The sequence below is a fragment of the Caretta caretta genome, chromosome 3, assembly GCF_965140235.1.
Source record: "Caretta caretta isolate rCarCar2 chromosome 3, rCarCar1.hap1, whole genome shotgun sequence".
Classification (NCBI taxonomy): domain Eukaryota; kingdom Metazoa; phylum Chordata; order Testudines; family Cheloniidae; genus Caretta; species Caretta caretta.
The window spans coordinates 38,001,042-38,023,534 of record NC_134208.1 but is presented as its reverse complement, the minus strand read 5'-3'; the positions used below and the strand labels follow the sequence as shown (position 1 = coordinate 38,023,534).

The window sequence follows — 22,493 nt, the reverse complement described above, 5'->3', positions numbered from 1 at the left end:
GAAGAACAACTAGCTAAGGACACAATTTTTTTTAAAGTACATCAGAAGCAGGAAACCTTCCAAATAGTCTGTGAGGCCACTGGATGATCGAGATACTAAAGGAGCTCTTAAAAATGAGAAGGCCATTGAGGAGAAGCTAAATTAATTTGTTCTATCGGTCTTCACTACAGAGGATATGGGGGAGATCGCCACACTCGAGCCATTCTTTTCAGGTGACAAATCTGAGGAACAGTCCCAGACTGAGGTGTCAGTAGAGAAGGTTTGGGAACAAATTGATAAATTAAAGAGTAATAATTCACCAAGCCCAGATAGAAGATAGAAACAAAGGGTAGGAATAAATGGTCAGTTTTCACTGTGGAGAGAGGTAAATAGCGGGGTCCTCCATGGATCTGTCCTGGGACCTGTGCTGTTCAATATATTCATAAATGATCTGGAAAAGGGGTGAGCAGTGAGGTGGAAAAAATTGCAGATGATACAAAATTGTTCAAGATTGTTAAATCCAAAGCTGACAGTGAAGAGTTTCAAAAGGATCTCACTAAACGGGGTGACTGGGTGACAAAATGCAGATGAAATGCAGTGTTGATAAATGCAAGGTAGTGCACATTGGAAAACATAATCCTAACTATACATACAAAGTAATGGGATCTAAATTAGTTGTCAATAAAGAGATCTTAGAATCATCATGGATAGTTCTCTGAAAACATCTGCCCTATGTGCAGCGACAGTCAAAAAAAGCTAACAGAATGTAGTAACCATTAGGAAAAGGATAGATAATAAAACAGAAAATATCATAATGCCACTGTATAAATCCATGATAGGCCCTCACTTTGAATACTGTATGCAGCTTTGGTCACTTCAGCTCAAAAAATACGTATTAGAATTGGAAAAGGAGCAGAGAATGGCAACGATAAGGGGTATGGAACAGAGATGAAAAGACTGGGACTGATCAACTTAGAAAAGAGGTGATTAAGGAGGGAAATGATAGAGGTCAGTAAAATTGTGGCAGCTATGGAGAAAGTGAACAGTGAAGTGTTATTTATCCTTTTGCATCACACAAAAACCAGGGGTCACTTGATTAAAGTAATTGGCATCAGGTTTAAAATGAATAAAAGGAAGTATGTCTTCACACAATGCCCAGTGAACCTGTAGAACTTGTACACATGGGATGTAGTGAAGGCCAAAAGTATAACTGGGTTAAAAAAAGAATTTGATAAATTCATGGAGGATAGGTCCATCAATGGCTATTAGCCAAGATGGTCGGGGTAGCAATCCCATGATCCGGGTGTCCCTAAACCTCCAACTGCCAGAAGTTGGGACAGGATGACAGGGGATGGATCATCCAAAATCATAATGTTCTGTTCATTCCTTCTGAAGCACTAGGATTTGGCCACTGTCATACACAGGATACCAAGCTAAATGGACCATTAGTCTGACCCCGTATGGCTGTTCTAATGTAAAATGGCCTTTTCCTTTCAATAATGATAAATCTGTGGGGGGGCGGGAAATAACTGAGACAAGAAAGCATTCATGCCCTGATCTTATAGAAAGCCTGTTTGTGACCAACTAATTAAGAAATTATTCTAGAACATTTTGGTCATGAAAATACCAATGCTGAAATGCTGAAAGATCACTGAGTCATTAAGTTATCTGTAGAGTATCTCTTTTCCTGCATGTTACCTTCTTTGTCCCCTTTTATGCATGGTCAGCTCTCCCCATCATTGTCACAAGCCCACTGTGAGTTCTACCAGTTTCCTGAAAAGGAGAGTAGCAAGTTGACTTTTATTCTTCAAACTAGGCAAAAATCTGAGCTGCAATACATGAGGCAGAACAGAGCCCAGGACAGCCTTTTCCTCTGTGCACGGTAGAATAAGTAAAAGACAAAGATGAGATTCTATGCTTTCATTGGTTTTATTCAGACACATTATTTGAGGATTGTTGTCAGGGTTACAGGTCAAACTGCACTTTAGACCCCTGTCAGTTGCACTCAAGTGCAGCTCTCAGGTGGCTGGCCTCACTTCCTGCACCTCACTGTGGGTGGAGCCACCCGGTCCTGCCACTCCTAGACTGAATCTCTGGGGTGTTTCCCAACCATGTTAACACAAAAGGCCCAACTTGTTTGGCACCAATAAGTCTTTTCCTCTGGGAGCCTGTGACAGTAGGTGATTAAAGTTACTCTAAGACAGCTTCTTCATACAAAAGAACCATTGATTTGTCAAAAGGAGAATCTAGGAAAAATGTGTTAAAACAATAAGGAGTCCTATACACATATTTATTTTCCTAAGTTTAGCCCCTCTGTGCATAGCTCAGCTAGGTCCAGTTTATTCCTATCTGGTTTGGGAGAGCCAGCTTGCTGACTGCAGTTCCTGTGTGTCTCTGTCTGCCGGAGTCTCATCACTAGTCACTGTTGCTGCCAGCCCACTCCTTCCCTCCCACTTTCTTCCCTAAGCTAGTATCTTTAAGGTTTTAGCATACCCTTTGATCGCACATTTGGGTCTGGGAAGAATACCAGTCTAGCTGGAGTCAGGTAGGGAGCATTCCCCTGTTGGGATTCCCTTCGAGACCTCTTTCCTCTTGGCTTTCCAAGAACTCAGGTCTGTCCTTTTAGCCTACTGACCTTACTTAGGATTTACTTATCTTACTATGGGTATGTTTACACTACAAAATTAGGTTGATTTTATAGAAGTCGATTTTTAGAAACCGATTTTATACAGTCGATTCAGTATGTCCACACTAAGCGCATTAAGTCGGCGGAGTGCATCCTCACTTCCATGGCTAGCATCGACTTAAAGAGCGGTGCACTGTGGGTAGCTATCCCACAGTTCTCACAGTCTCTACCGCCCATTGAAATTCTGGGTTAAGTTCCCAATGCCTGATAGGGCAAAAACATTGTTGCGGGTGGTTTTGGGTACATGTCGTCAGGTCCCACTCCCTACCTCCTTCCCTCCATGAAAGCAATGGCAGAAAATCATTTTGCGCCTTTTTTCCTGGGTTACCCGTGCAGACGCCATACCACGGCAAGCATGGAGCCTGCTCAGCTCACCATCACTGTATGTCTCCTGGGTGCTGCTGGCAGATGTGGTACTGCATTGCTACACAGCAGCAGCTCCTTGCCTTTGCGGCAGACAGTGCAGTAGGACGAATAGCCATTGTACGTCTCTTGGGTGCTCCTGGCAGACCTCAGTGAGGTTGATCAGGGGCACATGGACAGACATGGCTAGTCTCCTCTTAGAGCACTGAATGTGATCCAGAGACTCCAAGTCATTCTCTTCTTTAAGTTTCATTTCATGGGGATTCAGTCCTGCCTGGAATATCATGCAAGCTGGAGGCTTCTGCCTCAGGCTGCTCTCTCAGCCAGCAGCACCGTGCGGTCACACCTACCCCAGCCTACCCCTTGCTCCCACGGCTCATGAAGCCTGGACAGTAGTAAGGAGCAGTTCAACTATAGGCTGAGCAAGTGCAGAATGGTGGTAGAATGTGCCTTTGGATGTTTAAAAGCTCGCTGGCGCTGTTTGCTGACTAGGTCAGACCTCAGCCCAACCAACATTCCCATTGTTATTGCTGCTTGCTGTGTGCTCCATAATATCTGTGAGAGTAAGGGGGAGACGTTTATGGAGGGGTGAGAGGTTGAGGCAAATTGCCTGGCATCCAATTTTGAGCAGCCAGACACCAGGGCGATTAGAAGAGCACAGCAAGGCATACTGCACATCAGAGAGGCTTTGAAAACCAGTTTCATGACTGGCCAGGCTTTGCTGTGACAGTTGTGTGTGTTTCTCCTTGATGAAAATCCACCCCCTTTGTTGATTTTAATTCCCTGTAAGCCAACCACCCTCCCCGCTTTAAAATAAAGTAACTATTGTTTTGAAACCATGCATTCTTTCTTTATTAATTAAAAAAAAATGAAATAACAGACAAGGTAGCCCAGATGGGGTGGGGGAGGAGGAAGGACAAGGCCACATTGTTCTTTGTAGTCACACTAAAAATCAAACTGTTTGAATGACTGCCTTCTGTTGCTTGGGCTATCCTCTGGAGTGGAGTGGCTGGGTGCCTGGAGTCTCCCTCCACCCCCACGTTCTTAGGCGTCTGGGTAAGGAAGCTATGGAACATGGGGAGGAGGGGAGGCGGTTATACAGTGGATGCAGCAGGAGTCTGTGCTCTTGTTGGCTTTCCTGAAGCTCCAACAGATGCTTCATCATGTCCATTTGCTCCCCCATTAGCCTCAGCATCACGTCCTGCCTCCACTCTTCGTGCTCACTTAATTCTTTCCTGGCCTCTGCCACTGAATGCCTCCATGCATTAAGCTGTGCCCTATCAGTGCGGGAGGACTGCATGAGCTGGGAAAACATATCATCGCGAGTGTGTTTTTTTCGCCTTCTAATCTGCGATAACCTCAGGGATGGGGATGATAGGGGGAGCTTAGAAACATTCTATGCTCTACGATTCTGCGGGGGACTGCATGGTCATCTGTGCTGCTGAGTTCACCATGCTGACCAAACACGAAATGAAATTCAAAAGTTCCTGGGGCTTTTCCTGTGTACCTGGCTAGTGCATCAGAGTTCAAAGTGCTGTCCAGAGTGGTCACAATGGAGCACTCTGGGATCGCTCCTGGAGGCCAATACCGTTGATTTGCATCTGCAGTACCCCAAATTCGACCCAGCAAGGTTGATTTTAGCGCTACTCCCCTCGTTGGGGAGTACAGAAGTAGATTTTAAGAGCCCTTTAGATTGACGGAACAGGGTTGGTTGTGTGGACACAGTCATTTTTAAATCGACCTAACATGGAAAAATTTGACCTAACCCCGTAGGGTAGACCAGGCCTTAGCACAAACACTCTGTTTTCAGCCTAATGATACATTTACCTCCCCAATCCTATCTTCAAAAGAATAAGTTCTCCCCCACCCCCATGTGTTTAATTACTCATGTCAGGACAGGCCTACCTATATCTCCCAGTTAATAGTTTTCCCCTTTGTTTCCTCAGAGACTCTTGCTGCCTTTGCTATTGTTTCATTTCCCGTTAACTTCCCCCAACAGCCTCTTTTGATTTAATTCTGTGCATTCGGGCAGGAGACTATCACACAGGTAAACTGAGATGCATATGATATTTATAAAAAATAATTAACTTAACTCTCTCATTCTCCATAATTATCCTTTGATTTTTATAGTTATCATGGTTCAAGGTAAGCTATACCAATGATCCCTCTCTCTGTCTTTCCTTGGACACCCCCACTTTTAGACTGGATCTCCATAGTACAGTACCTCTGTTCACCAACACTGTCTCCTCATCAGAGCCAGCTGGGTTTTGGCCTCTGTGATAGATTTCCCTCTGAGTGATGCAGCCACAATGAAAATGCAGTGACAGTGAACAGGTTGTTCAAAGAAAAGTATTACTTAGTTGTCTGCAGAAACACAACAGAGAGGAAAAGGCTTAAACCAACAAAATGCCTGTACACACATTATCTGACCTAAACCTTAGTTTTTTCTTGGAAGTTTAGGCACGTCCCAGTAGTCCCAGGCAGTATTGGAGCTGGATGAAACAGATTGCATCCCTTGCAGCCTGTGTCTCCATCTCAGTCTGACCCTCACTCAGTGTCTATCCTTTGAGTTTACAGGAAGTCTTTATCCATTTCAAAGTTCCTTTGTCGGTTGGTGGGACCTCTGAATCTGGTCAATCTGGTTTATGCATCTCATCAGAGGGATCAGAAATAGACTTTCAGCAGTGGATTCATTTTATTGTCCATTAAATATTGGCCATTGAGTTAGTCTTTCTTTGTCTTCCTGGAAAGGAATAAATCTCCTGGGCTAAGGCCATGTATAAACTACAAACTTATTTGACTTAAGTTATGTTGGCATAAAACTGCTTCAGTTAGTATATTGCTTGTGTGCTTGCACACTTAACTCCTTGTGTTGACATTGCGCGTAATCAGCAGGAGTGCTTGTGTCAATGCACAGTGTGATGCACCCTGGGTAGGTATCCCAGCATGCAACTCACCATCATCTGGTGTAATCTCTTTTGGGAAATGTGTGGAATGTGTGATGGGGCAGAAATAAGTTGAGGGGTGACTGGGAGCCAGGGGTCAAATGCCCATCATAAAACTTTCTCCATCCCATAATGCCATCCATCTCCCATAATTGTTGTGCCTTTTTCAAAAAATCCCACAAAACTGCACAGCACTTCTCACTACCCACACAGCAAGGAGCCCACACAGCTCTGCACTATTATCATGAGTGTTGCAAAAACAGGATGAATGATCGTTGGGTATTTGCACAGCCACAGAAAGAACTGCAGCAGTGGGAGACATGATGATTTCCTGGAGGACAGATTTCTATGGGACACGGTGAAAACCAATTCAAGGTTGTTGTTGGTGTTTATGGAGCAGCTGCAGATGATGGAACACCATTTCTGGGTCCAAGAAACAAGCACTGACTGGTGGGATTGCCTCATAATGCAGTTTTGGGACAACAAGCAGTGGCTGCAGAACTTTTGGGTGTGAAAGACCACATTTCTGGATCTGTGTGCCAAGTTCACCACAGTCCTCCAGCTCAGGGACACCAGAATGAGAGCTGCACTGACTGTGGAGAAGCACACTACGGAAGCTTGCAATGCCAGAATGTTACCATTTGGTGGGAAATCATTTAGGAGTTGGAAAATCCACAGTAAGCATGCGAGTGTGCAGGGCCATTAATTGACTCCTAATACACAGGACTGTGATTCTCGTAATGTGCAGAACATAGCGGAACATGTGCAGAGTGGGGTTCCTGAACTGCGATGGGGCAATGGTTGGTACACATAGCCCTATTTTGGCACCAGACCACCTTGCCACAGAGTACATCATGGTAATGCAAGTCTTGGTGGATCACCAAGGATGCGTCACCAACATCAGTGTGGGCTGGTCAGGGAAGTAGCATGATGCTTGCATCTTAAAGAACATGGGACGGATCAGAAAGCAATAAGCAGGAACATTTTTTCCCGACAAGTGGACTACCATTGGCTATGTTGGCATGCCACTGGTGATCCTGCATCAGCCCGGCTATATCTTGCTCCCCTGGCTCTTGAAGCCGTACACCAGCCACCTTCACAGCACTAGGGAAACATCCACCTACTGGCTCAGCAGGTGAAGAATATGATAGAATATGGTTTTGGTAGATTAAAGGGATGTTGGCACTGTTTACTCACAAGATTGGATCTCTAGGAGAAAAATATCCCAATGGTTACAGCTGCCTGTGGTGTTCAGCATAATGTCTGTGAGGCAAAGAGAAAAAAGTTGCCACTGAGGTGAAGGGGGCAGGTGGAACAGCTGTCTGCTGAGTTCAAACAGCCAGACACTAGGGCTATTAGAAGAACTTGACACGGAGCTATGTGGCTGAGGAAGGCCTTGAAATAATCCTTTAACGGTCAGACAGTGGTGTGGTGGACTGTGCTCTACCTGGCCCTGAAGTTTTGGGGGCTGTTAGGAATCGTGTGGTGCTTGGTGTACATTTATGAATATAACGCTGTCTGTTAATACATCTGTTAATTTTGCGGTTCTTGTATATTTATAATTATTATGCCGTCTATGTCACTGATCCTATGAGTTCTGTCACCGTGTACAATAACAAGTAGTGAGTGCTGTCAGTTGCACTAAGCATTCTGAAGCATATGTTGTGAAGCAATAAAGATGAATTATTTACCATAAAGAGATTTTTATGGCATACCAAAGTCAGTGTAAGAAACAACATGCAATTCATTAAAAAACACATAGAACGAAAACTTCTGAAATAAATTAATGGAATAGAACTTAACAAGGAGAAAGAACTTTCCTGTCCATTTCAGTTCCTTTTGGCTACACATACAGCAAGCCTGGTTTTCTCAGGTCAGTTAATGTGAAGCTATGATCATCCTTACTGTCCCCCAGGGTGGAGTGCTAGGGTTATGGATGCAGCCCCTGAAGCCACATGGAATGTTTTGGGTGTAGGGAAGTGCTAAAATGGAGTTCTTCATTGACTGCAAAAGAAGACGAGCCCTTCATTGTTGAAGTGTAGGTCAACTAGAGTCTGCAGTATCTGTGTTTGCTGCTGAAGAAGCCAAATTATGTCCTGATGCATCTCTCTCTCCTTTTCCTGCTGGGACTCTTGGGCCTTCTATCTGGTCTTTCCTTCTCCATACTGTCTGAAATATTCACCTTCCTGGCCCTCTGTTCACAGTCCAATGAAGCACTGGCTTTCAGAATCTCACTGAACATATCCTCACATCTGCTCATCTTTCTCCTCTTTATCATGGTCGGGTGTTCCGCAGATGTGGAGGGGATGGCCCGTCAAGGCTGTAACAGCAACAGTTACAGATAAAATACCCAGAGGTATCATTGTCTGTATATTCACCACTGAAAGTGAAAGTTAAGTTTCAGAACTCCCTTCTCTTGCTCCCCGAAAGATTTAAACAAAACATGCTTGTGGACATTTCAGTCCTGTAGAGTGCCTGTGTACAGCACTACTCTCCAGTCCCAGCCATGGTGAGTATTGTCCAGCAGGGTTGAGGGGAACGAGGAGAGAATTGTTTGGTTGCATGAAACAATAAAATTTTGTCCCCTAAGCCCATGGGTTCGAGTGCAGGGCAGTGTCACTGAGCACTGGCACTATTTTTCACAGGCACTGGTGATTTTAGCTGGTATCTCACTTCTGAGGGTAACAAAGGAATAGAGAGGACAGCTGCTACTGACATCTCAAAGCTGCCTGGGTCCACCTGCAGCTAGCCTGTTTACTGAAATGGTGCTTGCTGAATCGCGGATTGGTGTGGGAAAGTGTCCTACCATGAAAGAAGGAAGAAGGCTGCCATCCCTAGAAATCTTCAGGAGAGGACTGCAGAGTACCTCCATGAAAGTTTCATTGAGATCTCTCAAGAGGATTCAAGTGCCATCCTTGTGTTACATAAACAAACAGCTCCTCTTGGCCTCCTTGGCTAATTCTACATGGGAATGAAAAGCAGATGATAGCTCTACCTCTGTTTATTGTACAACTACCTCTTCCGGTACAAATAAAGTAACAAAAAGTCAATAGCTGTATCCTGTTAAGTTGGGTTGGACGCCATCTGTACATTTAAACATTGTAATGGGAAATGCATTCACATGCTTACCCGTGTTCCTTCCCCTGCATCAGGCTTGCCCATACTCAGCTGCCAGGACTGACTAGACTGTGGTGGAGTCTTGAACACATGCTGGCTCATAGGATGACTGGATCCTCCAGTCATGTCCAGCATCCTTCGCCTCCTCTTCCTGCTCCTCTTCCACCTCACTGTTCACTGCGGGGCTCTGTGTCTTTGGCTCCTTGGAGGAACCATGGTGCTCTTCAGGGCGCTGGTGGGGCCTCTGCCAAGCATTGCATGCAGATCATAATAAAAGTCTGTGGTTTGGCTTCATATTGACTGTTGGTTTCCCTGGCCTTGTGGTATACCTGTGGTAGTTCTTTTACTTTCTCACAGCACTGCTGCTGATTCCTGTTGTACCTCTTCACCTGCATCCCCTGTGCAATCTGCTTGTTAATGCCTATGTTTCTACAGCTGGTCCATAGCTGTGCCTGTGCAGCCTTCTCTCCCCACAAGCCCAAGAGATCCAATACCTCTTGTCTACTTCAGGCAGGAGTGCATTTAGAGTGGGGAGTTGGCATGGCTGGTTGGGCAGTTGCACACAAGGGAGAGCTGCAAGGTGTGCTCGCAAAGCTGGGCAATGAGAAAGGAATTTCAAAAGTATGCAAGGTTTTTAAAAGGGATGGGGATGGTTTGCGGTCTCCCTGACCCCTGGGCAGTGGAGTTCACAACTGTGGCCAAAGCAGTCAGTGTCAGGCATTGTGGGACAGCTGCTGGAGGACTGTTAGAATCTATAGGTTGCACAATATCCACACTTGCACTGCATCAAACACTGTACTTCAGTCATGGCTCAATGCCGTTTGGGGAGGTGGTGTTACTGTGTTGCCATAATGGGGCACTTATGTCCATGGGAAATAAATTTAAGTATAGACACGTGCAGAAACAAGTCGACATAAGGCTACTTACCTCAGCCTACCTTTGTAGTATAGACAAGGCCTAAGTTAACTCATGTTAACCACATAGCAGACAAATTATAGTAATCATATAGACAGAAATAAATATATTTATAAAAGAAATACAACTATCTCCCCCATTCTATAAACAAATGTGCTATGCTGTGTAGTACATTAGTATTACAGAGTGTGAGACGTTTACGTGGGCAATTGTGTCTTTATCTTTGGCTGCCAAGGACATCAAGCTAAGAATCTCAAGCTAAAAAATCGATAAAATGGAGCTGCTGAAAAGAAACAAAAAGTCTTAGAAAAGTTGTTACAAGAGAATTGGAAATACAATAGTTACAGCAAATGGAAAAATCAGACATTATAAGGACAATGAAATATACAGAGAAAAAACCTGATCCCTCTGCATCTAGGAAAAAAACTATGCTGGGAAATATTCCCTTCAAATTCCAATAGTCTTTCATTCTAGTACTTTGTATCTAAAAATAGATGTAAACCAAGGTTCTGATAAACTGTGTCCACCTGAAGAAGTGGGTTTTCTAGCCACGAAAGCTTATGCACAAATAAACCGATTAGTCTTTAAGGTGCCACCAGACTCCTTGTTGTTTCTATTAAAAATCCTGTATCGGTGTTAATCACGGTAGGATCAACCCTGGTGTCTTAGTCAAATTCCAAGTATTTTCGGCTTATCTACAATGCTCTTTGCAGTTTCAGCTGGATATGGGGTTCTTTGTTCAGTTTTGAGTAGCTGTGTCATGCTGCTGTGCTTCCAGAGTTGGAGAAGCGGTCCTTATATATAAAGTACTGTATGAACAGCATTGGGATGCTTAAAGTCAAAAATCCTGTAAATGTATGATCATTGTCTTTCTCAATGACGTTAATATGAAAATTTATGTTCATTTTCAGAAAGCGCTACTTGGCAAGCTTGGGCCTGATCCTGCAGCCCTTACTCAAGTGAGTAATCCTCACTCAAATGAGTATTTCCATTGACCTCAATAGGACTGCTTGGGTGAGTAAGGACTAATTGTGTGAATAAGGGTTGCAGAATCGAATGGCTGGGAATTTAACAATTTTTTTCTTAGTTTGTGAAAACTCTAGAGAAATGCTCTGTCATACAGAGAAACAGCTCCTGCCCAATAAATGTATGTTCTTCAGTGGTGAAGTGCTCTAAGAACTAGTTTTTTTTTTTTCCAGAACACAGCCTTGAGTTTCAAATATACTATTTGAAGCAATTTGGTTTAGGAGAGATCATAAAATACTATTATGGCAAACGCAAATGTCCAGTGCTTTGAATTATAACAGAGTAAAGAATATACTTTGTAACTAAGCATGCTTAGTAAATGTCCTGTTGAAAAGGAATGTTTCCGCTCAAAATGAAAAACATCCCCACGGTTTATTTGCCAGGTTGACATTTTATAGATTACAGTATCCTGTAAATTGACCTATTTTTAAGCTATATTCCTCTACCAGAATATCATCCCTTTACTGGCTGGTAGCAATTGGAGAAAGAAGTGATATAAGGACAAAAAATAAGGTATGAGTTCCTAAAAGTAGGAGGAAATTTATGAGAGAGGATGAGAAGCAACTCTGACTTACACACAGAGTTAGAGTTTATGTGCCCATCACTTTTTTAAGCAAGCAGTATTAATATACATCTTCCCAAATTTTGTACGCCTATCAAACCACTCTAAAATAGACTGTAATACTTAGGAATTACATAGAAAACATCAGGTGAAGTTCTTTCCAAACTTACACATTGTGAATGTTGTATTCACTGTGAAAATGTCCATCCGTTTATGGTCACCCTTCCCTAACAAACTTGGTCAGATACACACAAATCCACTGTTGCTTTATAAATGCAAACTAAATAGTCTATTTCAGTTGTCATGCTGTGTAAAATGCAAAATAAATAAATAAATAAACAGCATAAAGAATGAAAAGTAAATTGTCATAATTCAAGGGTTGTTAGTAAACCAGGTAAGAGAATTGATCTTTTAAGATTATTATTTTTAACCTTACAGTTCCATTTAAAGTTCCAGATTTTCATGTAAATAACACTGTTATTTGCTAACCTGTCTTTTTCTCACTTTACTTAAAATGATTGGATCCCTAATGATTCACCTCTATTTTGTCTTTTACTTCCTCTTTCAGGAACTTGAATTTCCGGATCTGACAGCAGTTTTACACTGTATTCACTCCTTTATAGCAGCAAAGGTGGCATCACTGGATCCAGCATTTATAGACAGCCAGAGCATTGCAAGAAAATACATGTACAGTAACTGAAATCCAATTCTGTGTTGTGATTATTGCAAATAAAGTATTTTCTTAAAGAAATTAGTTATTTCATGCACAATATTGCAATTCTGTGTGATTTTATAAGGAGCCTATAGTTGTGCTATCAATAAAAATGCTACTAGGTTTCATATGTTGTTCATCATTGTTAAATCTCATGAGTTAACAAACATTAATTCAGCCTGAGTCAGTTTGTTTTCTATAACATTAATCTAAATCCCGGAATGAAAATGTTCATAGCATAATATTCCCAATGTTGTTTTGATTTTTTTCTGAGAAGTTGCATCATGGTGTAAAAATGGGGACCAAGATTTGCCAGCTGTGTGCCTGAAGTTAGGCTCCTAACATTTGGCCTGGTCATCAACTAAGCTAAGCACACAGAAACTTCCATAGACTTCATTATGGAAGAAAAGGGCAAGATTTTCAAAAGTATTTAAGGAAGTTAGGTGCCCAGCACCCCTGGAAGCTAGTGCAATAGGCTTTTAACTTGCTTAGATGCTTTTGAAAATCCCACCCTAAGCTACTTATATAGGTGCCAAAAGGGCTGATTCTTCAAAGTGCTGAGCACTCTTACCTGATCCAGAAAAGTACACACCCACATGCTTAAATCTCAGAATTTGAGTAGACCCAATTAAGTGACAATGTAAAGTTAAGCATGTTTAAGTGCTTTGATGGGTCTGGTGAAGAGTGTTAGCTACTCATGTCAGGCCAGGCCTCAGCTACAGTAGTACCTTGGAAGATTTGAGCCCTAAATTTGGATTTAGGAACCTAACTTCAAGCTCTTATTTTTGAAACCTTGGCCATGGGTTCCTTTGCTGTCCATTGATAAATTCCCTCATTACTCATTCTTCCACTCATTCATGTATAAAACTGTGTTCCCCGCCTTTGGTCGTGCTCCTATGTATTACGATTAGCTTCTTGAAAAACTATTTTGTTTGTGTGATGTAAGGTAAAGGGTAGATGTATCTACCCATAAAGATTTTCTCATTATTTTCTAAACACTGCAGGTCAAATTCTGACCTCATAAGCTTGCACGTAAATCCAGCTGACATCAGTGAGGGATGCCTGTGCTTAACAAAGGAAGAATATGGCTTTGCTTGGGATTTGTTCTAATCTACTTCTGCATAGTGCATCCTTTCTGATGAAAAGATTTGCCTAAATGCACAGTTAATGCTACCAGCTGTTTCGATTTTTTTTTAAGGGATTCCCTTTAGAAAAATCTCAAACATTCCATGCTGCTCTAATAAAAACTACAGCTTTTCTCAAGTTGAGTTCTGAGGCAGCATCAGATACTAAACAAAACAAAACAGGAAGACAGAGACACCTTTAAATACCGTGATAATTATAACTATTTTAAATGGACAGATAACATCAGGGGTAGCACTTGCAATTACAATGTTTGTTATTTGCACAAAGACATATTAGAAGAGTTATGTCCTCTTGTCAACCAAGCATAGAAGATAAATATTTATTTTTATTTATTGTAAATAAATATTTATAATCAATATGGTCTTCTATTTTTAACAAATGCCATTTTAATTTTATATTAAATATTTTTCCAAAAACATGTTAGTGTCTTTTTGAAAACATGATTTTAACCAAAGTGTTACATATAATTGTTTTAGATGTTTGAGTTTTTAACATTATACATTCACAAACTACTAATAATTGATTTTATAGACTGGTCTCAATTGTTAGTAAAAATAATTTTAAAATATACATGGAGCATGTGAGTAAGAATGATGGGATTGATTCTCTGCTCTGTTATACTCGTTTCATGAAACACATAGTTAAACACTAGCAAAAAACTTGTGCAATGGAATGGAAAATTAGACAAGTTACTATTAGACTGAAAATACATATTCAAGCCTCCAAGAGTTTTTAATGTTATAACATGAGTATCATATAATAAAAACCCCAGTATATGCATCTCAAAATATTGAGAATAAAAACAAAGAGTGAGCTTACCTTATTAAAATATTCACTTACTTACCCTCTTATGAAATGTCCACAAATATGTCCCAAAATTCATAATGAGCTATGCTAAAATAAAATTACAAAGAATCTTGCAAGAAGAATGAAGCAAGGTAGCATCAAACTAACAACTATTAAACGGTAAACGAACAGAGCAAGCAAGTCATTTATTAAATTGCATTCTCTTCCAGACTCTATTCTGAATTAAGTGCTAAAACACAGCTATGATATTAGCTTTATGGTGTTTTTTTAACACAGATTGGGCCAGTGGAACTCCCAAAACTTAATGATTTGCAAATTCAAGGAAGTAAAATCCAAGAAATCATCATAAAATCATAGGACTGGAAGGGACATTGAGAGTCTTCTAGTCCAGTCTCCTGCACTCAATGCAGGACTCAGTATGATCTAGTTTCAGAGTAACAGCCGTGTTAGTCTGTATTCGCAAAAAGAAAAGGAGTACTTGTGGCACCTTAGACACTAAGCAATTTATTTGAGTATAAGCTTTCGTGACCTACAGCTCACTTCATCGGGTGCATACTGTGGAAAGTGTAGAAGATCTTATTATATACACACAAAGCATGAAAAAATACCTCCTCCCACCCCACTCTCCTGCTGGTAATAGCTTATCTAAAGTGATCACTCTCCTTACAATGTGTATGATAATCAAGTTGGGCCATTTCCAGCACAAATCCAGGTTTTCTCTCCCCCCCCCCCCCCCCCACACACACACAAACTCACTCTCCTGCTGGTAATAGCTTATCCAAAGTGACCACTCTCCTTACATTGTGTATGATAATCAAGGTGGGCCATTTCCAGCACAAATCCAGGGTTTAACAAGAATGTCTGGGGGGGGGGGTAGGAAAAAGCAAGGGGAAATAGGCTACCTTGCATAATGACTAAGCCACTCCCAGTCTCTATTCAAGCCTAAGTTAATTGTATCCAATTTGCAAATGAATTCCAATTCAGCAGTTTCTCGCTGGAATCTGGATTTGAAGTTTTTTTGTTGTAAAATAGCGACTTTCATGCCTGTAATCACGTGGCCAGAGAGATTGAAGTGTTCTCCGACTGGTTTATGAATGTTATAATTCTTGACATCTGATTTGTGACCATTTATTCTTTTACGTAGAGACTGTCCAGTTTGACCAATGTTCATGGCAGAGGGGCATTGCTGGCACATGATGGCATATATCACATTGGTGGATGTGCAGGTGAACGAGCCTCTGATAGTGTGGCTGATGTTATTAGGCCCTGTGATGGTGTCCCCTGAATAGATATGTGGACACAGTTGGCAACAGGCTTTGTTGCAAGGATAGGTTCTTGGGTTAGTGGTTCTGTTGAGTGGCATGTGGTTGCTGGTGAGTATTTGCTTCAGGTTGGGGGCTGTCTGTAGGCAAGGACTGGCCTGTCTCCCAAGATTTGTGAGAGTGTTGGGTCATCCTTCAGGATAGGCTGTAGATCCTTAATAATGCGTTGGAGGGGTTTTAGTTGGGGGCTGAAGGTGACGGCTAGTGGCATTCTGTTATTTTCTTTGTTAGGCCTGTCCTGTAGTAGGTGACTTCTGGGAACTCTTCTGGCTCTGTCAATCTGTTTCTTCACTTCTGCAGGTGGGTATTGTAGTTGTAAGAATGCTTGATAGAGATCTTGTAGGTGTCTGTCTCTGTCTGAGGGGTTGGAGCAAATGCGGTTGTATCGCAGAGCTTGGCTGTAGACGATGGATCGTGTGGTGTGGTCAGGTGAAAGCTGGAGGCATGTAGGTAGGAAGAGCAGTCAGTAGGTTTCCAGTATAGGGTGGTGTTTATGTGACCATCATTTATTAGCACTGTAGTGTTCAGGAAGTGGATCTTTTGTGTGGGCTGGACCAGGCTGAGGTTGATGGTGGGATGGAAATTGTTGAAATCATGGTGGAATTCCTCAAGGGCTTCTTTTCCATGGGTCCAGATGATGAAGATATCATCAATATAGCGCAAGTAGAGTAGGGGCGTTCGGGGACGAGAGCTGAGGAAGCGTTGGTTCTAAATCAGCCATAAAAATGTTGGCATACTGTGGGGCCATGTGGGTACCCATAGCAGTGCCGCTGACCTGAAGGTATACATTGTCCCCAAATGTAAAATAGTTATGGGTAAGGACAAAGTCACAAAGTTCAGCCACCAGGTTAGCCGTGACATTATCAGGGATAGTGTTCTTGACAGCTTGTAGTCCATCTTTGTGTGGCATGTTGGGTGTAGAGGGCTTCTACATCCATAGTGGCCAGGATGGTGTTATCAGGAAGATCACCGATGGATTGTAGTTTCCTCAGGAAGTCAGTGGTGTCTCGAAGGTAGCTGGGAGTGCTGGTAGCGTAGGGCCTGAGGAGGGAGTCTACATAGCCAGACAATCCTGCTGTCAGCGTGCCAATGCCTGAGGTGATGGGGCGCCCAGGATTTCCAGGTTTATGGATCTTGGGTAGTAGATAGAATATCCCAGGTTGGGGTTCCAGGGGTGTGTCTGTGCGGATTTGATCTTGTGCTTTTTCAGGGAGTTTCTTGAGCAAATGCTGTAGTTGCTTTTGGTAACTCTCGGTGGGATCAGAGGGTAATGGCTTGTAGAAAGTGGTGTTGGAGAGCTGGATTTGTTCTGGAAATGGCCCACCTTGATTATCATACATAATGTAAGGAGAGTGGTCACTTTAGATAAGCTATTACCAGCAGAAGAGTGAGTTTGTGTGGGGGGGGGGGGCGGAGGGGGGTGTGAGAAAACCTGGATTTGTGCTGGAAATGGCCCAACTTGATTATCATACACATTGTAAGGAGAGTGATCACTTTAGATAAGCTATTACCAGCAGGAGAGTGGGGTGGGAGGAGGTATTTTTTCATGCTTTGTGTGTATATAATAAGATCTTCTACACTTTCCACAGTATGCATCTGATGAAGTGAGCTGTAGCTCACGAAAGCTTATGCTCAAATAAATTGGTTAGTCTCTAAGGTGCCACAAGTATGATCTAGAACATCCCTGACAGGTGACTGTCTAAACTACTGTTAAAAACCTCCCTAGGCAATTTATTCCAGTGTTTAACCACCCTTAGAATTATGAGGTTTTTCCTAACGTTCAACCTAAACCACCCTTGCTGCAATTTAATCCCATTGCTTCTTGTCCTATCCTCAGAGGTTAACAAGAACAATTTTTCTCTCTCCTTCCTTTAATGACCTTTTCTGTAATTGAAAACTGTTATCATATCCCCCTCAGTCTTCTCTTGTCCAGACTAAGCAAACCCAGTTTTTTTTAATCTTTCTTCATAGATGATGTTTTCTAGACCTTTAATCATTTTTGTTGCTCTCCTCTGGACTTCCTCCAATTTGTCCACATCTTTCCTGAAGTGTGGCGCCCAGAACTGGATATGATACTGCAGTTGAGGCCATATCAGCACAGAGTAGAGCAGAAGAACTACTTCTCATGTCTTTTTTACAACTTTCTTGTTTACACATCCCACAATGATTGCTTTTTTTTTTTGCAAGAGTGTTACACTGTTGACTCATATTTAGCTTGTGATCTACTCTGACCCCCAAATCCTTTTCTGCAGTACTCCTTCCCAGGCAGTCATTTTCCATTTCGTATGTGTGCAATTGATTGTTCCTTCCAAAGTGGAGTACTCTGCATTTGTCCTTATTGAATTTCATCCTGTTTACTTCAGACCATTTCTCCAGTTTGTCCAGATCATTTTGAATTTTATTCCTATCCTCCAAAGCATTTGCAATCCCTCCCAACTTGGTATCATCCACAAAGTTAATAAGCCATTACCTAAATAGTTTATAAAGATATTGAACAGAACTGGATCTAGGACTGTTCCCTGATGGACCTCACTTGATATTCCCTTCCAGGTTGACTGTGAATCACTGATAACTACTCTGTGGTAATGGTCTTCCAACCAGTTATTGACCCGCCTTATAGTAGTTCCATCTAGGTTGAATTTCCCTAGTTTGTTTATGAGAAGGTGATACGAGACAGTATGACAAGCCTTACTAAAATCAAAATATATCACCTCCTATCCACAAGGCTTGTTACCCTGTCAATGAAAGTTATTAGGTTGGTTTGACACAATTTGTTCTTGACAAAAATCCATGCTGACTGCTACTTACCACCTTATTATCTTCTATGTGTTTGCAAACTGATTGTTTAATATTTGCTCCATTATCTTTTCTGATACTAAAGTTAAGATGACTGGTCTCTAATTCCGCGGGTTGTTCTTATTCACCTTTTTATAGTTTGGCACTATATTTGCCCCTTTCCAGTCCTCTGGAACTCTCCCATCTGCCCTGATTTTTGGAAGATAATCGCTAGTGGCTCAGATATCTGCTCAGTCAGCTCCTTGAGTATTCTAGGATGCATTTCAACCCTAGTGACTTGAAGACATAGAATTTGTCTAAGTAATTTCTAACTTGTTCTTTCCCTATTTTAGCCTCACGTTCTACCTCACTTTTCACTGGTGTTCACTATGTTAGATATCCAATCTCTACTAAACTTTTTGGTGAAAACTGAAACAAGAGGGTCATTTAGCCATTTCCACTTTTTCTGTCATCGTTTCCCTCTCATTCAGTAATGGAATATTATAGAATGTTTTCTTGTTACCCTTTTTGTCTCTAGCTAGTTTGATCTCCTTTTGTGCCTTGGCTTTCTAATATTATCCCTATGTGCTTGTGCAGTTTATATTCATACCTTGTAATTTGACCTAGTTTCCATTTTTGTAGGACTCTTTTCATTTCTAGATCATTGAAGATCTCCTGGTTAAGCCACGGTGGTCTCTTGCCATACTTCTTATCTTTTCCTATGCAGTGGGATAGTTTGCTCTTATGCCCTTAATAATTTCTCCTTTAAAAACTGGCAGCACTCTTGAACTGTTTTTCATCTTAGTCTTGCTTACCATAGGATCTTATCTACAAACTCCCTGTGTTTGTTCAAATCTGCCTTCTTTAAATCCATTATCGTCATTGCACGGTTTTTCCTTCTTAGAATCATGAACTGTGATCATTTCGTGATCATTTTCACTGAAGCTGCATTCCACTTTCAAATTCTCAACCTGTTCCTCCCTATTTGTCAAAATCGAATCTAAAACAGATTCTCCTCTGGTTGCTTTCTCCTCCATGTATTGGAATGTCTCCAATACATTCCAAGAACTTGTTGGATAATCTCTGCCCTGCTGTGTTATTTTCCCAACAGATGTCCAGATAGTTGAATTCTCCCATCACCATCACATCCTGTGCTTTGGACGATTTTGTTAGTTGTGTATAAAAAACCTCATCCACGTCTCTTTCCTGGTTAGGTGGTCTGTAGTAGACTTCTGTCATGACAAACCCCTTGTTTTTTAACCATTTATCCTGACCCAGAGACTTTCAACAAGTCTGTCTCCTATTTCCCTCTCACCCTCAGTCCCATTGTATACATCTTTGATATATAAAGCAACACCTCCTCCTTTTTTCTTTGCCTGTCCTTCCTGAGCAAACTGTAGCCTTCTATACCAATATTCTAGTCATTTGTATTATCCCCCCAAGTCTTGGTGATGCCAACTATGCCATACTTGTGTTTATGAACTAGCATTTCTACTTTAATAATTTAACATTTTGACTTCTTATGTGTTAGAAAAAAGCCAATTTTTAAATTTCCCTCATTTTTCTATTTTCTAGGAGCAACCAAATGGACGAATTATTGGATGATAAAATGGGAATAAGGGAGTAAGTGAAACTACTGTATGTAGTTTAATAAGATTTGGGGACTGGGGAAAGGAATGGGGAAACATAGATTAAGAGAACTATTCAATCTCAAAAGAAAGTAGAACAACCAGCAACCGCCAGAAGCTGGGGGGAAAAAAGTTAGTGCAAAAGAGTTCATGACAAAAGCCCCAATCCCGCAAAACACTTAGGCACACTCATGGCTTTGTTTATGAGTAGTCCCACTGATTTCAATGAGTACAGGTTCGTACACATAAGGTGAAGTCTTGGCACTCATTGACTTCAATTGGGCCATTATTTATGGTTTCTTCACTGTGGCCTGGTTTTCTCTGTTTTTTGTGTAGGGGTGGGAGGGGAGGGGTGTTGGCTCGTCATGGAGTTCAGTTGCATAATGTTGAGACTGACCACTTCTTCCAAAACTCAAGTTCCTGAAGCTTAGTTTACCTTGATATTCAGAGGCTTCTAATTGACATCCCAAAATGGACAGTAAGTCTTTCACAATAAGTTTTCCTACCTTTGTTCAAGCAGGCCTGAGGCACACAGGTCCAAAACAGTGTACCATATCTGAGCTAGATTAACTCATTCATAAATTCAGAACTGACAGTCATAAAATGTTTCTTATTGGAATGCTACTCAGCTCAACCATCTTTGTGTACCTTATCTCTGACCCGCTTACTACCATAATTATATCTTGGTGCTCCTCTACATTTTGATTGACTCCCAATGGAAGCCCAATTTCAGCTGGTTTCTGTAGATTAGCTTTGTTCTGAGCAAGTTTAGATGGTGGAGCTGAATCAAGGCCAAGAGCACAAGACAAAAATTGGAAAAATCCCAGTATAAACAGGACAAAGTCAGTTATACCATGGGTTATGTCACTTTGTCTCCCAGTAACAACATCCTATCCATAGTTTATAATGGAAAATGTACAAAAAAATAGTATGCTTTAAAAATCTACTTTCTTTCCTTTCAAAACTAGTTTAATGGTTTTCTCAAGTCATTTATCATTTCTAATTGCATCAAACTGATTTCACACTGGTTACAATGATTTAATATAGACTAGGAAAGTCACAGTCTTTATTAAGTTGGTAGCATAGGAGCATTTTCAAGTGTGAGGAGGCCATTAATTTCATCTAGGCCCATTCACCTGCATAGCTAGTGAATGTTCTTTTCTCGAAATGCATGTCTGATTTCTGTTTGAACACATTAACAGTTGGCATCTCTGTTGCTATCTTTGGCGGTGCAACTTGCACATTAATTAAATTAATTATAAAGAAATATCCCCATAGCTCCATTAATAAGTCACCTTTTCTTAGCTGTATTTCCCACCTTGCTTGTGTTTTTGAGTAAGGGATACATTTTTATGGTTAAACTAGGTAAAATAGTAAAACCGACTTTAAATCTTGAATGTAAATTCAAAAATTAGGGGTAAAACCTATGGAAAAAGTGTATGTGGGAGGGAGATTTTAGAAAAAATAATCCTATAATTTTACTTTGGTTGTCATTTCATAACTCAATGAAAACAGTTTAAACTTCCTATCCAGTGACTAACTGTGCCCAGCAGACTCCTGGCTCCCCCATTTTGAGCCACAAAACAAACTGCTTCAGCAAATATCATTCTGCTGAAATTCTGTGCAGAAACAGGCAAGCTTCTTGAAGTTTACAGTAGTCTTAAAGGGCAAATTCAGTTGCCTGGCTGCATGAGTGAACATAAAGGAAGGCTGAGCTGAACAGGAGGCAAAGGTGATTAACAAATCAGTTGAAGTGAAAAAGGTAAAATGATTCACTCAGTTGTGTGGTCTACTCATGTAACTAAAGGAAATAAGATGCTGGGTAGCTGAGGTACAGACAGAGAATCTCAGATGAGAAAGGAAGAGAGAAAACAGTCGCATCTCAAAACTCTGAAAAAAGGCAAGATTTTAAACCATGGCGGGGGGGAGGGGTAGGGTGATTCTTTGTGGGGTGGGAAGTCTCTGATCTGTGTTTTCTTAGGCCCAATATCCAGTGGAGAACATACCCATTTGTTAATAAAACTGGCTTTTCAGGAGAAACACTTGGAAGTTCAGTTCAGTATCATAGAAAATAGTAAGCTAGTTATTCTCTGGATTTCAGACACTGCTGAAAAATAACTCTTTGGATGCTGGGACTTTGAGATTCAAAGATTAACAAGGTACTGATGATGATTTGCACTAAATAATGTTTAGTGATTGGGATTTAGGTATTGTTTGTTTTTATCACATGGCTGTATTCTGCTTCTTACTGGGTTTCGCAAATGAACTTCTGTAAAAAGCAGAATAATTCTAAGCACAAATTCTAAGGTTTAGAGGAAAATTGCATAATAAAACTAGCAAAGTAATCCCATCTGTCATGATTTCCTTTATGAAGTGTATTTGTTGCTGTGTCGGTTCCAGGATATATGAAAGAGACAAGGTAGATGAGGTAATATCTTTTATTGGACAAACTGTCTCTGTTTGTGAGAGGGACAATTTTCAAGCCACACAGAGCTCTTCTTCAGGTCGAA

The 22,493-nt window shown here is 41.3% G+C and overlaps 1 protein-coding gene across 5 annotated transcripts in view; it reads left to right on the top strand.

Moving 5' to 3' along the window:
* SNTG2 (syntrophin gamma 2) overlaps positions 1 to 13,825 on the top strand; it is a 487,892-nt gene extending 474,067 nt beyond the window's left edge. For 3 of the 5 annotated variants that reach the window (XM_075126433.1, XM_075126432.1, XM_075126434.1), the window contains 2 exons: positions 10,917 to 10,964; positions 12,162 to 13,825. In XM_075126433.1, coding sequence (XP_074982534.1) covers positions 10,917 to 10,964; positions 12,162 to 12,293 — 180 coding nt within the window. In that variant the 3' untranslated portion in view covers positions 12,294 to 13,825. Of the gene's footprint in view, positions 1 to 10,916; positions 11,020 to 12,161 lie in introns of all 5 variants that reach the window. The other 2 variants (XM_048845383.2, XM_048845382.2) reach the window with 2 other exon arrangements.
* Positions 13,826 to 22,493: the final 8,668 nt, after the last annotated feature.